We start from the raw sequence: 17633 nt of genomic DNA, 5'->3' as shown, positions 1-17633 counted from the left end.
CAAATGTGTGTGTACTTATGTGTGAGGGTCCTCTTTCCTGTTGGAATGTGACATTGAGCAAGCATTAATATCACAGGGGGGGGGATGTGTAAAGAGAGAGCGTGAGTGTGTATTTGTGTGTGTACCACTACAGCTGCTTGTAACACACACATGATCATGTGCTGCCAGCCCGTTGTCTGCATTGGAAGGGTCAAACCCCCCTGCAGAACTCAGAGGTGATCGGCTGCAGATATGAGAATCATAACAGGTGTTGAAGATTCCAGAGGAAAAACGGAAAGCGACTTAATAGACGTTAGCCAATCAGAGTTGGAAATGTATGGAAACTACCAGTCCCTGATGCTCATTACTGGCTTTGACAGTGAGTAAAATACAGTGCATTCAGAAAGTATTCATACTCATTCATACCCATTGACTTATTCCACATTTTGTTGTATTACAGCCTGAATATATTTTTTTCTCTCACCCATCTACACACAATACTCCATAATGACAAAGTGAAAACATTTTTTAGAAATGTTATCAAAGTGTTCACACCCCTGAGTCAATACATGTTAGAATCACCTTTGGCAGCGATTACAGCTGTGTTTCTGGGCACTCAGTCTACTCAGGAACATTCAATGTCGCCTTGGTAAGCAACTCCAGTGTATATTTGGCCTTGCATTTATGGTTTTCCTGCTGAAAAGTGAATTTGTCTCCCAGTGTCTGTTGGAAAGCAGACTGAATTATGTTTTCCTCTATGATTTTGCCTGTGCTTAGCTCTATTCAGTTTCTTTTTAACTCAAAATAATCCATAGTTTTTTCCAATGAAAAGCATACCCATAACATGATGCAGCCACCACCGTGCTTCAAAATTGGAAGAGTAGGACTCAGTGATGTGTTGTGCTGGATTTGCCCCAAACATAGCGCTTTGTATTCAGGACATTTTTTGCTATATTTTACTTCAGTACCTTATTGCAAACAGGATGCATGTTTTGGAATATTTTTATTATGTACAGTTTTCCTTCCTTTCACCATGTCATTCAGGTTAGTATTTTGAAGTAATTACAATGTTGTTGATCCATCCTCAGTTTTCTTTTATCACAGCCATTCAACGCTGTAACTGTTTTAAAGTTACCTTTGACCTCATGGTGAAATCCCTGAGCGGTTTCCTTCCTCTCCGGCAACTGCGTTAGGAAGGACGCATGTATATTTGTAGTGACTGGGTGTATTGATACACCATCCAAAGTGTAATTAATAACTTCACCATGCTCAAAGGGATATTCAGTGTCTGCTTTTTTAAATATTTACCTATCTACCAATAGGTGCATTTCTTTGCGAGGCATTGGAAAATCTGCCTGTTCTTTGTGGTTGAGTCTGTGTTTGACATTCACTGCTTGACTGAGGGATGTTACAGATAATTATATTTCTGGGGTACAGAGATGAGGTAGTCATTCAAAAATAATGATAAACACTATTATTGCACAGAGTGAGTTCATGCAACTTATTATGTGACCTTTTAAGCACATTTATATACCGATACCGATATCAGATGTTTTTCTTGCCCCAGAAAACGCTACCGATATGAAACATTTAGCGGCCTTCTAAGCATTCTAGTACAGTTAAATAGTTAACACACACACACATGGACGTCTAAGGCACTGCATCTGTACAAGAGTCACTACAGTCCCTGGTTCGAATCCAAGCTGTATCAAATCCGGCAGTGATTTGGAGTCCCATAGGGCGGCGCACAATTGGCCCAGAGCCGTCTGGGTTTGGTCGGGGTATGCCGTCAGTTTGACTTACATAGTTAAATAACGGTTACACACACACACCACACTGACCAAAAAGTTTATTTTGTTGGCATTTACGTATGTCCTCATTACCAGTAAAACATAATCAAAACCTTTTTCTTTCAATTACTTGCTGTGCTGCTTGGTTGTTAATTTGTTCAGTCGTTTCATTCTCAACCAGGATTTCTTTGGAACGCCGTTTGGGTCTTTGTGTGTCAAAAAAGATACACGTCATAAGCTTGTTGACCAATCAGGACCTGAATATGACTGCACGTAACATACTAATTTAACGCGTTTTAAGTAGTTATTACACATTTATTACACTATCACTCGTATTTCATATGTCACGATTCATCGATACGTATGCTATGATGCTTGTAAAGTTGTCTCGCACACCTACATTTCTGGTCATAAAAGCTCATGGATGCAAACAATGTTCTTCCCCAAAAAGATAGCAAAACGACATCTGTTTCAGGAGCTATAGTTTGCTAGCTAACTATATAACTAGGTGTCATCATCTAAAATAACCCTAATTTACAAGACAATTCTTATTTGATTAATGGTGTTTGGACCCATCTATGTGAAGCTAGCCACAATAAGGATTAGGCACGGGCACAATAGTGGGATTTGCGGTTTGCCATCCAAATAAAAGTATGTCATTGACAGTGATGCAACAGAATACAAATAGTAGAATTATGCCATTTCTTATTTTGAAGGCTAAGCGCAAAGTCCACTATTGTGGCTAATCCTTATTGTGGCTAGCTTCACATAGATGGGTCCGACCACCATTAATCAAATAAGAACTGTCTTGTAAATTAGGGCTATTTTAGATGATGACACCTAGTTATATAGTTACACATAACCCTTCACGACACACAACCCGGTTCCCCGGTCAAGCCTCACTAGCCAGATGAAGCTAGCTGGCTGCTTATAACGTTAGCTTTGGGCAACAGGGTTAAGTAGCTGGCTAGCTATTTATTTTCATTTCAATAGGCAAACATCAAGTGGCAACCTAGCAAATACTTACTCAAGGATTCCTAAATCATTGCTAAGAATAGTGAAAATGACTGCAGTTTCTACTGGTCATGGTTTTCAGGCTGGTTGTATTGGTGCTAGCTAGGTACCAAGCTAAAGCTAGCTACCCCAGAAGTTGCGGTCAAAAAAAATGTTGCTTTATTACCAACGAGGTATTGTAAACACATCGTTCATTGCCGGTATTTGCTCGTTTGCAGACTTTTTTTGTACAGCTTTGACAGTGCTACTGTATCTATTGGGTGATTCTGTAAGTTCGGGCACTTTGGCCGTGCAAGCTTTCAGAAATTAAAACTTATTCAAACACCATTTTACCAGTATTGTACTTATCTTTGATTTGTCTAGAAACAATATATGATAATGGCTGCGATGTACTATTCGGGAACTTACAGCCATAGACAAATGTAATTTCCATCACGTCATTAAACATCCATTATAGATGAAAAATGAAATATACAATTGATTTATAACGCATTTCTTATACATTTGTACATTAACTTGTATTGAATATTATTTTAAGGGATTTTTAAGGTTTTTCTAATATTATTAATTCAACACGATGTCGGAATGTATAAACTTGCCTTGGTGACAGCTGAAAACATTTATTTATCATGAAAAATAAGATATTTCCAACCAACCTGTTTGTGAGATTATGAAAACTACCATATGATTTCCATATCTAAAACAAATAAATGTATGTAAATTATACATAATATACTAATGTACCTCAAAAATATGGGTTGTAATGGAAATGACAAATGACATGGTGTGGTGGAAATGACATCTATGTAAAAAATAAAATAAAAAATGTATGAAAACAATATTTTATTGCAAACATTTTGAACAACAACCATTGTTGAACATTTAATTAATATAAGACACAGTAAGATTACAAAATACTGTAACTAGCACCTTTTCAACATGAGAGCAATGTTTTGTCCTTGACTACACTTCGATGCTACAATTCTAGCACCTATATATAGAGGGAAGAGTTAGTTGAGAGCTACACATATTTTATTTAATGTATGATTTTATGTCCTGCTTTGTATGTACTGTATAGTGAGTTTCCAAGTGTATCTAAGGCTTAGAAAGAGAGCAATGTTCCTCCCAGACCAAGGCATCCAGCTCCATGTGCCTTTTGGTCACTGGCTGGGGCTCAGGGACAAGTCCAATCACAGCTGAAACAGCTGCAGTGATGTGGAAAGGAACAGAAGCAACTGTGTAGCCGCCAAGTTATCTCTCCTGGACTGTCGGTGACGATCTGGAAACACAGGAAATTCTAAAAGTTATGCACATTCGGAATATGTAATAATAGCATAGTCTAGTGATACAGAGTGTAGTGATACTATGTTTGTATAACAAATGTGAGATTCGACATAAAATAACCCACAACTATTACCTGTTGTATCTTCATTGTCCCACAGATTGTCTCCATTGTCTTGGTAGGAGGGCCTCCATGATCTCTATATCCTCTAAGATATATAAGAGCTTGATAGCTGACTGATCTTTTGACAGTTCCTCAAATATAGTTTTTCCATTTGGGAGGTCCTTGCCACAATTCCATCTGCTCTTTGTTTCACAGCTGCTCCTACCCCATCAGCTGGGCATTTTCCATGTCCGGCTTCTAGGAAATTCCATGTAACTCTCTGGAAGCCCATTTCAAAGAGAAGGGTGGAGAGTATAACTTTTTTTTGGACCTATACTGGGTTGTAGGCCCATCACTCACAAAGTGTACAGCAGTAGCTGATGGGCAGAGCTCAAGGAAGTAGGCCAGTGTTTTTGAGAGATGGGCCCAGATAACAGAGGGGTCATGCCACATAAAAAGAGCTCAGTGAGCAAAGTGAAACTGTATCATTTGTGATATATCCAACACAGGTGTGGAGGGTCACCTGCTTGTGAGAATCACCAAAGTGAACTGCCTGGATTTCACTGGTGTATTTACACAAGGAGTTCTCTGCAAAGGCAATGTGAACAATGACCCCCTCTTCCCCCAGAGTGTCTTTTAATTCTCTCAGTTTGGAGTATTGGTGTCGAATATTGTACACGTGTTTCCCCAACTTCTCTTTCAATCCTTTGGAGAAGTCCTCCAGTAGAATCTGCAGTGTTCCACATACATTTTCTTTTATTGTTAAATGGTCAGTGAACTTCTCCATGTTTCCTTCTTTGTTTTTTTTTCTCTCTCTCTCTTCAGCCTTTGTTTTTCCACTCAAACCACCATGTCTGCTCACCAGCATCAAAGTCAGATGTTTTAAGCTCTTTGGCTTGGCAAAGAGAGCACTCTATATACCTCCACTCTGTCTTCAGGTTCCCACAGCACAAAACCTCAATACGTTTCCCAATGTTGCTGCAGCTGATCACTTTGTGATACTGTAGTTTGTCCACCATGAACTGGAGGTTGGCATGGGTTTTGCAGAGGCATGTGTCCCTATCTTGGACTGCTGGCTTGACAACCCAAAAAGGACTTATTTTACAGGATTCACAGTAGGAAATTTGAATCTCTGAATATTCCCTCTTAAACTTCTGATAAAGGTTCTGAATTGTGCCATTCAAGAAGAGCTTCTGCTTTTTCCTCTTGTTCCTCGTTAGTGTGTCCTTTTCCCCTGTTGCTCTACTGTCGTCATCACTTTCATAGAATCTAGTGATTTTCAAAGTTTGCGGCTTTGACCAGGCCATACTTTCTCAGGATGTTGCCTCTGAGCATTTTTTAAGCCACTTTTTATACTTTTGTTTTAACTCTGCAATGATGGCATTTTGAAACAATAAAATCCTTCTCATTATTCTTCAGAGTTCCCTTCATTTGCTGTTTTGTCTTTGGGGAATCTTGTCTCTCCATTTTGTCCATCAGTCGATCATACCTTTTTTTTGTATTTCTCAGCTTTACTTAAAGCAATATCAAGTTTAACATTTGTCATACCTAGATCTCGGTATGCTTTTGAGCGACCTCTTTCAACCTTTTTCCTTCCAGCAAGTATTCGACTTCTCATTCCTGTTGCAGGCGATGAGGAAGGGGTATCAGGGCGTGCATCAGGGGCAGGTATGTTGACCTAATGTTCTGGCTGCAAGTCATCTGGTGACTGAGGTGGTGTGTTGCCTAATAGGTAGGTCTCATTGCAACTGTTCTCTTTCAAGTCTGTCTTCTATTCCGTTGGTTACATTTCCATCGCCTTCTCTGGCATCTTTGTTCTCGCTTTGTAAGCTCAGAGATAGATTTCACTTCTCCCTTCTCTTATTTCTTCCAGTATCGCTCCCTGTCTTTTTGCAGATGTTCCTGGTATCGTATAGGATACTTTTTTGTTTTTGTTTCTATATGTCTGTGACCTCTGTGCTGTTTTATGCGGCATCTACTACTTAGTTTTCAACGTGTGCACACCTTGGAACATTTTCTAGATTAAATGAATTTTAAAGATAAGCCTAAAGTTTTAAAAAATGTAATATAATGGATTGTTGTCATTTCCACCTCTTTCTGTCATTTCCACCACACTTAAGTTTGTGATGGAAATGATTTTGATGGAAATTACACTTCTACAGTTTCTGGAGAAAATGTACAGCCTGCTCAGCATGCTTTGGTTAGTATTACAGCTAGCATATAGTTTACACTAAATACATAAAATATCACATTTCTACCACAAATTGAAGAAATTATAGCCTGTTTGGAAATGACTGACAATTCAAATATTCTCTACACAAGCAATATTTACCTTTCATTTTTCTTCAACTTCTGGCCATCACATCTGGAACAACCGTCCACTGCAGTCATGTGCTTCTGTGTCACAATATGTTTCCATGGTAACTAAATTAACATTCTCTTGAAAAAACTTTATTAATGAGGAATTTGTCCTCAGTGGTAGAAATTACACAACAACCAAATTACAGGTATATTTTGTTTAAAAAACAATATAAAGGACATACTCCCAATAAATATTGATATAGATTTGATTTAATTGACCCTTTCTGTAGTAGATAACATAATTTAATGTGTAATTATTCATGTTTTCTCATCGAAAAACATAGAAGCTTAAAAGTCTGGGTCAGGGACAAGGGCAAAATAGTGAAATTGAGGTATAAAATGCATCTGAAAAGTAACTAAAATACTTAATAGAGAGGTGTTTAAAAAAGTCTGGGGTGATTCCAGTGTGAACTTAACATACAAATATTTATTTATTTTTGATAAAATCCCCAAAATTGATCCGAGGACATAGAAGTGTCCGTTGTTGCAGAATCACCCTATTACTGTGTAACTCTGGTAGGGCAACATCTGAAAAATTGCCCAGTTGGAAGTGTGTACCGGTGCTCGACCAGTCGGCGAAAGCCAACATCACCCACGACAGAACGGTTGATTGTCAAGGGCAATGAATTCCATTATTTTGGCTTTAATGGATTTCGCCTTTGAGTTGTGTCGCTTAAATGTTCTTACTCTTTCAAATGACTGCTCGACTTGTTGACTGCTCGATCCACACAGCAGACATTGTGGGCTAGGTTAGGAACGCTGTGTTGCACATGTAACGCAACATTTTACGTGGCGTCATTACGTCATGTACCTACGTTATATAGGTATACACATCAACTTTGACATCGGTTTTTAACATTGGTGTTAAACTAGACATCGGGCCGATACCGATGTTGGCATTTCTACTTTTTTTACAGATTCTGATATGTTCACCGATATATCATGCATCCCTACACCTTGATGTCCTTTGGGTGGTGGACCAGTCTTGATACACACGGAAAACAATTGAGTGTGAAAAACCCAGCAGCGTTGCAGTTTTTGACACACTCAAACCGGTGCGACTGGCACCTACTACCATGCCCTGTTCAAAGGCACTTCAATCTTTTGTCTTGCCCATTCATTCTCTGAATGGCACACGTACACAATCCGTGTCTCAATTGTCTCAAGGCTTCAAAATCCTTCTTTAACCTGTCTCCTCCCCTTCATCTACACTGATTTGAAGTGGATTTAACAAGTGACATTAATAAGGGACCATAGCTTTCACCTGGATACACCTGGTCAGTCTATGTCATGGAAAGAGCAGGTGTTTCTAATGTTTTGTACGCTCAATGTAGTACAGGATCGTGTACTTTGACTTAGCACTGATAGTAGCTAATGCATGGACAAATGTACAGTCACTGGTGAACGTCTACACCCACCTTGCACAGTCTTCATAATCTTAAAAGGGGCATAAATTGGTTATTTTTCCATTACTTTATAGATTTTTGTATTTATTTTAAAGGCATCAAAATATGAAGACTGTGCAAGAGGTGTGTAGACTTTATCTAGGCACTGTAAGTATGTGGGCATGTGTTTGTTGGCGCACTGTAGAAAGGCTGCCTGACAAGATCACACTGTGATATTTGCTGAACCTGAGGTGCTGGGTTCTGTCTTCAACAAAATGGAAAGCTGTGAGTTAGTGACTTTTGACCTTTGTGACACAGTAGGCAGTTGGTGAAAGTGAGACTGTGTGTGTGCATGTGCGTGTGTTTGTGTTTGTTTACGAGAGAGAAAGAGACCAGAAGTACATACATGCATAAATACACATAGTCACACAGTTATTTTCTTGGTTCTGTCTAAATATACATTGTGGTTTCCTACATCTGCTTTGGCAGAGAAACTGCTGTACCTAAAAATGTTTCTACACAATATGAGGAAGTGCCTTTTTCCTCCTTTATCTTGTCAAAGATCATACCCCCAAAATATGCTAACCTCGCTCCATTACCAATAACAGGAGAGGTTAGCATGTCTTGGGGGTATGATCTTTGACCCTCTATAACTTTCTCACTCATCATTATTAACAACTCATTCAGGACTATCCATAATTATGGTAGCATCCACACATTAATGTAGAAGCATTTAGAAACATATTATATTCTTATTGACAATTACAAGTGACTTCAAAACGACACAATACATTATTTACTATTCATTTATATTGGGCACAAAATCATCTGAAAACACAACCAAAACGAACTACAAATGCATCCAACAACTTTGTAGAGTCACAAACTTGATGTAGTGATTGTGTTCTAGGAATATGGGACCAAATACTAAACTTTTGGTGACTTTATTTCTAAGAATCTTTAGGGGTGTGAATAATTTTGACCCCTACCTTTTTGAGAAAAAAAGTATTACTTGTTAAATAAAATATCTTTCTATGAGCAATTGTATGAGTATAAAGAATATTATTCCCAATTTTTTGAGCATGCAATATAATTCAGTATTTGAATGATTTATTTTGTAGTCATTATTGCTCGTCTTTACCAAGGGTGCCAATCATTTCAGACCCCACTGTATATGTATGTATGTGAGAGGGAGAGAGAGAGTATTTGTCCGCATAAAAAAATCCACACAAAATGTCCAATCCCCACTAATACATGCTAGTATCAGTCCCCACTGTAGGCTGGCGTCCGTGCGCTTCCACTAGCCCTGCTGGTCCAGCTGACCTATCCGACTCTGTCCTGTGTAACACGAGAGAGGTCGCTCTACCCAGGACTGACTACAGTTACCCTGCAACCATGCCCCATGCAAATGCCACCTCCTGTTAGCCCTGTGACGTAAAGTTCTGCCCAACAGCCCAACCTTGACGTGTTGGGGCCTGAAATGTCAACCTGTCATTCTATATTCCCAGACGAGGAGAGACAGAAAGAAGACCATGGCTGCACTAAAACGTACACGCATGCAAAAATTTGATAGATTCTTGTTGCTATACCATATGCAAATAGATTTGATAGATTCTTGTTGCTATACCATATGCAAATAGATTTGATCGATTTTTGTTATTATAACATGTACATAGATTTGATAGATTCTTGTTGCTATAACATATGTACATAGATTTGATAGATTCTTGTTGGTATATCATATGTACATAGATTTGATAGTTGATAGAGCCCTCTCTCTTGGATCATGTTGCTGTTGGCTTGGTGTTGTTGATACAGTGGGTGTAGAGCCTGGCATACATACGTAGCACGTGAGTTTCAAGTCTGGGGAAGATCATTTTCACCATAAAAATGCACCTTTATAATAAAAGCATTACATGCATAATTGCATTTGTGGACACATTTGAGAATGGTCAATTCCTGCCAATGGAACAGTCGCGCTTATAGCCTACTGCCATGTGCGCATTGCTGCGCTTCTAATGTGAAGAAATAGCCTAATAGTTTATCAACATTTTAAGCTAAACGTTCTCATCTGTTGCGCCAGGCTCATTGCTTAAAACAGTTTTTTTGATGCTAGTGGATGTATTAATTTGGGATCTATCTCATCCCACAACTGTCCCGGACTATGTTTGGAATATTTATTTCTCTCACAGAATAGAACAGGTCAACTTTTGTACCATGGGGGATAGTAGATTGACATAGGCTAGTGATTTTGCTGTTCGTTAGGCCTACTCATCTTGTTGGCTGACGAAAAGTGAATGTGGACAGTTCTTCCAATATCTTCAATATGCACCTCGAAATTGGATAAGGAGGCGCTCAGTTGCATCCTCGATGTGTGTGTCTTCACTTGTAGCCTGTGAGAAAGACCTGATCACGTGACGAAGAGCCATGTGAGTGAGAGGTGCTTCGGCACACAGCTGGGAGAAGGGAATTATAATTATTATATTCAGCTCAAGGGTACAATGGCCACCGGCTGCAAAAGGCATGGATGTTTTTAGGGGGCGTTACGGTCACACAAAGGGGATGCAGCCGGGAAATTTGAGGCATTATCAAGTGCTTTTCAAATTGTGAATGAGAGACTGATGAAGTGTGTACAGCCTGCACAAAAAACAAAGCAGAGCTCATGCCTTTCATGCGTCTTTTTTCAAGTCTCATCATGCAGCCTTAGAATGTATAAAACATCTAAACATATAGCCCAACATTTGTATCACAACTAAAGTTACTTAAATAACTCTAAATTAAGCATATATGAGTACCTGTTTCTTTGTTAACCGCTCAGCACAGAATAGCTCACTCCTTCAAATTTTTGGGAGAAAATATCCTTTCTATTTTATTCAGCTTTGTTCAATTGCATTCCTCATACTATAAAATAATCTAAAATAGTGCTACGGAATTCTAAGCAAATCTTGTCCGCTTAATGAACTAGTGTAGCCCACAGCCATATGGTACTGTATAGCCAGATCAATGCCTAACATAAGGACAATGCAGAGTATGTTCTTCTGTTCTTCTGAAATAGACTACATTTTCTTCATATCATGTTGCTTTAGAACTGTCTAAAATAAATAATGGATTTATTGTGATGGTGTAGACTTTGAAAAAATGTATATATTCTCAATGTCTGCATCAGTGGCTTGTAGGCTTTGCGTGGAAGACGAGTGATGCTAAATGTGTTCATGTTCTTTAACTTCTTGACGCACCCATCCCTTTAGCGGGATCATTTTCATCAACACCCGCTGAATTGTAGCGCGCCAAATTCAAATTAAATTACTAAAAATATTGAATTTTCATGAAATCACAAGTGCAATATAGCAAAACACAGCTTAGCTTGTTTTTAATCCACCTGGCATGTCAGATTTCAATTCAGCTTTTCGGCGAAAGCATAAGAAGCGTTTATGTAAGAACATCTCTCTCAGTAGACAAAATATTACAAACACTAGCAGCCAAGTAGATTGGTCACGAAAGTCAGAAAAGCAATAGATTAAATCGCCTACCTTTGATATTCTTCGGATGTTTGCACTCACGAGACTCCCAGTTACACACTAAATGTTCCTTTTGTTCCATAAAGATTATTTTTATATCCAAAATACCTCCATTTGTTTGGCGCGTTATGTTCAGAAATCCACAGGCTCGAGCGGTCACGACATCGCAGACGAAAATTCCAAATAGTATCCGTAATGTCCACAGAAACATGTCAAACCTTTTTTATAATCGATAATATATCAACCGGGACTGTCGCTTTTTCAATAGGAGAGGGAGAGACAATGGCTGCCCCACTCTGTTGCGCAAGCAAATCTCTGCGAACACCCAGCTATCCACTGACACGATGTTATCTTTCTCTCTCATTTTTCAAAATAAAAGCCTGAAACTATGTCTAAAGACTGTTGACACCTTGAGGAAGCTATAGGAAAAGGAATCTGGTTGATATCCCTTTAAATGGAGGCAAGATATCCAATGGAACAGAGAGCTTTCAGGAAAAACAGCACATCCTGGTTTGATTTTCCTCAGGTTTTCGCTTGCAATATCAGTTCTGTTATACTCACAGACAATATTTTGACAGTTTTGGAAACTTTAGAGTGTTTTCTATCCTAATCTGACTTTCTTGCATATTCTAGTTTCTGGGCCTGAGAAATAGGCAGTTTCAAATGGGTACGTTTTTTTAGCCAAAAATGAAAATCCTGCCCCCAAGAAGTTAGCGGTCAATTACCATGAGACCGGCAGTTATTTGCTTGACAATCACCGGCTGACAAAGTTTCATGACCGCCACAGCCCTATGTTGCACTAACTTCCCTCTAGGGTCCCTGTAACAGCCCCCTAACATTTTCTCATGTTGATGCATAATGGGAACATGCAGGGCTCTTATGACCTTAGAAATTATTTTTGAATGATCAGATCAGTGTAGCCTGTCTCTGCACTGACCTTCTTAAGGCTGTTCTGGGGCTGTATGGAAGTCCCTTACGCAGGCTTTCACCGTGCACTGACCCCCAGGCACCCAGCTACTTCAGGTTACATCAGGTTACATCACAGTGCATTAACAGCTGAATTAGTGATAAGGTTAAATGGAGAGATTCACATGTTGGACCCCTGGCTGTCACTCAACCACTCAGGAACCTCGGTTGATGATGTGGGTCTAGTTAGTTGTTATGCATGTGTCCTAATTCATAGTGTTCTGGTCTGATTGCCCATTCCACTGTCTCTGAACCAGGAGCTTATAGAAGTATGATTTATAGAACAGTCATGAACAATTTCTTGTCATGTGGAAATGATTGTAGTGTCTATTCTACAATGTACATTTCTAGCTGCAAAATCCTAAACCCTATTGATTCTACACCTATGTACAGTAGAATGTCAAGTGGGCTGAAAACAAGTATCCTATCCTTATTGGTTGGCGTGTCCCCTAACTCCCTTCTCCTCTCTGATCGACTGTTTTCTGCTCTGATTATAGATTCTTCTGTTCAGGTCTCCCACCTGAGCTCCACCCCCTCACAGCCCCTTAGCATCATGGTGGGCCCCCTCACCCTCACCACCACCACCCCCATCACCATCACCACCCCTCCGTCATCAGCACCACCATCAACCCCGGGCGGCCCCACCCATCCCCCATAAGCACCCTGGGCTCGCCATTCAATGGGCTGGGCGGCTCGCCGTACTCCGTCATCACGTCGTCCTCTCTGGGCTCGCCAGGTGTCTCCATGCCCCACACGCCCACCATAGGCTTCAGCACGCTCTCCAGCCCACAGGTAAGAGTGAATGTATTCACACACACTAATTAATGTGTTACATAAGGAGATGCATAAAATATTAAATATCAAAGTCATAGTGTAGCATCATTTGACAAATATGTTCCAAAAGATAATATATGAAAAATATGATATGCACTTCTTCCCAGGGGCTTTGTCAGGATGTGATCCACCTTGCCGTCAGTCTGGTTGATTGCATCAATGGTTGTGATTGTTTTCAATCTTTCCGCAATGTGGCGCCAAATCTCTATGTTTTCTACATGCTCAGTACAATGCTCATGTGCTTTCAAATTGGTCCCTATATTCTTCCAGTAAGGAAAACCATCCCTGCTGAAATTTGTCTCTTAAAAAAATATGTATATATTTTTTTTCTTCTTCTTCTCACTAAATTCATAAACCCCCACAGCCAAATATCTTCCCGCGGCTATGCTTGTAGTCCATGCTCCGACAAATTGAGGCTGTTCCGACGGCAAAAGGGGGTGCAACTCAATATTTGGACGGTGTGACTAATATTTTGTACACTCAGTGTATATACAACCCATTTTTCAAGTTTTACCAAGTATATTTTTCACTTTTGAATAAGCTATCCAAATGTCTTCATTTGGGCACAGTGAATGAATAATGTATAGGCTATATGAAGTATTCAGCAAGGGCCTCATATGCGTAATGCATGGCTGGTATGTGTGGGCTGAGAGGCATGGGACGTGGGGTGTAGACTAACAATGTAGGTCATCTGTGTGTGTGTGTGTGTGTGTGTGTGTGTGTGTGTGTGTGTGTGTGTGTGTGTGTGTGTGTGTGTGTGTGTGTGTGTGTGTGTGTGTGTGTGTGTGTGTGTGTGTGTGTGTGTGAATGTGCGTGTGTGTGTGTGTGAATGTGCGTGTGTGTGTGTGTGTGTTGACCCGGCCCAGTCCTTTCTAGTCTACAGTACAGTACTCAGTGGTAGGGAGCCCGCATCGCTATCCAGGCTGGTCTCACTCCAAGGGCAATAGTCCCTCAACCTGTTTGTGTACACAAGATGCCTATATATTACAGCACATACTTACTATATACATGACTTACCCTCACTAGCAGGACAATGCATTATTAGGAGGATGTCCTCGTATCTTTTTAATCCGCTGTGGTTCATTTTACAAAAATCTCTGAAACTGGATACACTTATCTCCCTCACTAGCTTTAAGCACCAGCTTTCAGAGCAGCTCACAGATTACTGCACCTGTACATAGCCCATCTATAATTTAGCCCAAACAAATACCTCTTCCCCTACTGTATTTATTTATTTTGCTCCTTTGCACCCCATTATATTTATTTCTACTTTGCACATTCTTCCACTGCAAATCTACCATTCCAGTGTTTTACTTGCTATATTGTATTTACTTCGCCACCATGGCCTTTTTTTGCCTTTACCTCCCTTATCTCACCTCATTTGCTCACATCGTATATAGACTTATTTTTCTACTGTATTATTGACTGTATGTTTGTTTTACTCCATGTGTAACTCTGTGTTGTTGTATGTGTTGAACTGCTTTGCTTTATCTTGGCCAGGTCGCAATTGTAAATGAGAACTTGTTCTCAACTTGCCTACCTGGTTAAATAAAGGTGAAAAAAATAAATAATAATAATAATAATGATCAGACCTAGGTTCAAATAGTATTTGTTCCATTTATTATACTTTAGATGTGCTTGATTGAGCTTACCTGGCACAATGGAACCAATGCAATAGTCCTTAGTGTAAAACCCACCCCTCTGGCACTCTTGACAGGCTCAATCAAACACAATAGTTTATGAACCCAGGTCTGGTAATGATGCTTTCCTTTGGCCCGGAATAGCTTATACGGTTTTCTTAATGACCAACTACCTCCCTCTACTGCTCTCCTGTGGAACTGCATGTACCATAGTTCAATTGAGTGTGTATTCAGCTTTGTTAGAATTATATCTGGTATGAATTATATCAGCCTTACAGTTACCATTTTGTGCCCTTCCTTGAGGGCCTTCTGTAAATGTTTGCTATTGGCACGATATTATATTAAGGACTGTGTAGAGAGAGTAAATCATCCAAATTAACAGCTACTTCCATACCTGGATAAAAAAACAGGTCACTTGACATGACAAACGAAAACACTTCAGATAAGGTTGTTAGGGAGGTAGGAACCGTTCAGATAGGGAGGTATGCACATAGACAGAGAAATGAACACAAGCACACACACACACACACACACACACACACTGAGGAAGGCGCTGACTGTATACTGTATAGCATGCAGTATACAAAAGACCACTCGAGGTGCTTGGTTCTGTCTTCAACTAAAATGGAAGTCGGTGACTTTTGACCTTTGTGACACCGTGGGCAGTTGGCTAAAGTGAGCCAGTGTGTGTGTGCGTCTGTGTGTATGTGAGATGTACACCCCCCCCCATACACACACACACACATACACACCATTAACCCCCTCTCTGTCCCCTGCTCTCTGTAGGTAAACTCTCTGAACAGTGTGAGCAGCAGTGAGGACATCAAGCCTCCTCCAGGCCTGGCTGGACTGGGTCACATGAACAGCTACGGCTGCATGAGCCCAGGGTCCATGTCCAAGCACATCTGTGCCATCTGTGGGGACCGATCCTCAGGTAAAACAGCAGACTATATTATAGCTAGGCCCAAGACTAAGGCCCAAGACTAAGGCCCAAGAATTAGGCCCAAGACTAAGGCCCAAGAATAAGGCCCAATACTAGACAATACCACGAGAGCTTGGGACTAGAAGGTTCCATCTGTAAAAGAGAATTTGAAGATAATTGGGTTTAAAGTTGCAAACCCCTCATTGGTTTGAATGTCAGCGATTTTATATTTTATTCTTTTGAAATTACTAAGATAAATTGGGATATTTAGAGTACTATATTGGTAGAGAACATTGAACAGAACAAGGCTGTGTTAATAATTTCATTTTGACAGAAATGCAGATAGAGCCTTATAGTCCCAAGCTCTCGAGCTGGGTACCAGAGTTTTTCCCTTGACAGGTTGGATGGTAAGGAAAAAAACTCTGTCCCTACTACTAGTATACCATACCCCCTTCATCAGCATACTGTATCTACAGGATAACTAATCCAAATGAACATTTCCACGAGAAATGCTACAATAGATTATTTCCACACACTAACGCCAGATAGTATATTTAAGCAATAAGACACAAGGGGGTGTGGTATTTGGCCAATATACCACGGCTAAGGGCTGTTCTTAAGCACGACGCAACGCCTTTAGCCGTGGTATATTGGCAATATACCACAAAACCCCAGAGGTGCCTTACTGCTCTTATAAACTGGTTACCAACGTTAGTAGAGCAGTAAAAATAAATGTTTTGTCATACACGGTCTGATATTCCACAGCTTTTAGCCATTCAGCATTCAGGCAGTTTATAAAGCTCCTCAACTAAGCATACCAGCCACACCAACACTGAATCACCCAACAACAGCAGCTCATGTACAGTAGGAACTGATCTGATCAAGATAATCATTTTATTTCCTGTTCCGTTCTTCCAGGGAAACACTATGCCGTGTACAGCTGTGAAGGCTGTAAAGGCTTCTTCAAAAGAACCATCAGGAAGGACCTCACTTACACGTGTCGAGACAGCAAGGAGTGCCTGATCGATAAGCGCCAACGCAACCGCTGCCAATACTGTCGCTACCAGAAGTGTCTGGCCATGGGCATGAAGAGAGAAGGTGCGTGTGTTTGTCTCCCCTGTGCGTATGTGTGTGTTTGTTTCTCTATGCAGGCAGGTGTGTGTGTACTGTGTTAGTGTATGTAAGTGTGTGACCCCCCCTGTGTGTGTTCGTGTTTCTCTGTGCAGCTGTGCAGGAGGAGCGTCAGCGGGGCCGGGACAAGAGTGATAACGAGGTGGAGTCAACCAGTAGTTTCAACGGGGACATGCCGGTCGAGAAGATATTGGACGCGGAGTTGGCCATCGAACCCAAGACTGAAGCTTACATGGAGGCCAGCACAGGCAACTCTGTAAGCAAAGCTCTGTCTCTCTCTCTCTCTCTCTCTTTTTCTGTCTGTCTCTCTCTCTCTCTGTCTCCCTCTCTCTCTATCTGCCTCCCTCTCTCTCTATCTGCCTCCCTCTCTCTCTCTCTGTCTCCCTCTCTCTCTTTCTGCCTCTGTCTTTCGCTTTTTCTTTCTCTCTCTCTCTCTCTCTCTCTCTCTCTCTCTCTCTCTCTCTCTCTCTCTCTCTCTCTCTCTCTCTCTGTCAATTCAATTCATTTTGCTTTATTGGCTAAATGTACATGTTATATTTTTGACAGTTTATCAGGAAATGCAGCTACATCTCAGGTTCTGCTGTGGTGCAGTGGTTGCACAGCCTTTCCTCTACAGGGAGCCAGGTTTTCCTGTGTCTACCCTTCTCAATGGCAAGGCTGTGCTCACTGAGCCTGCACTTTGTCAAGGTTTTTCTCAGGTTTTGATCAG

General features: G+C 40.5%; 1 protein-coding gene across 1 annotated transcript in view; it reads left to right on the top strand.

The window, feature by feature from the left end:
* Nucleotides 1–210: 210 nt before the first annotated feature.
* The window catches only part of rxrga (retinoid x receptor, gamma a), a 31576-nt gene continuing 14153 nt past the window's right edge, over nucleotides 211–17633 (top strand). The window contains 6 exon segments of the mRNA XM_029642383.2: nucleotides 211–358; nucleotides 12895–12974; nucleotides 12977–13189; nucleotides 15658–15805; nucleotides 16712–16891; nucleotides 17020–17180. Of these exon segments, the coding sequence (XP_029498243.2) occupies nucleotides 232–358; nucleotides 12895–12974; nucleotides 12977–13189; nucleotides 15658–15805; nucleotides 16712–16891; nucleotides 17020–17180 (909 nt within the window). The 5' untranslated portion in view covers nucleotides 211–231.

This window comes from Oncorhynchus nerka, linkage group LG9b (assembly GCF_034236695.1).
Source record: "Oncorhynchus nerka isolate Pitt River linkage group LG9b, Oner_Uvic_2.0, whole genome shotgun sequence".
Lineage (NCBI taxonomy): Eukaryota > Metazoa > Chordata > Actinopteri > Salmoniformes > Salmonidae > Oncorhynchus > Oncorhynchus nerka.
This window is presented reverse-complemented; position numbering and strand designations above follow the sequence as displayed.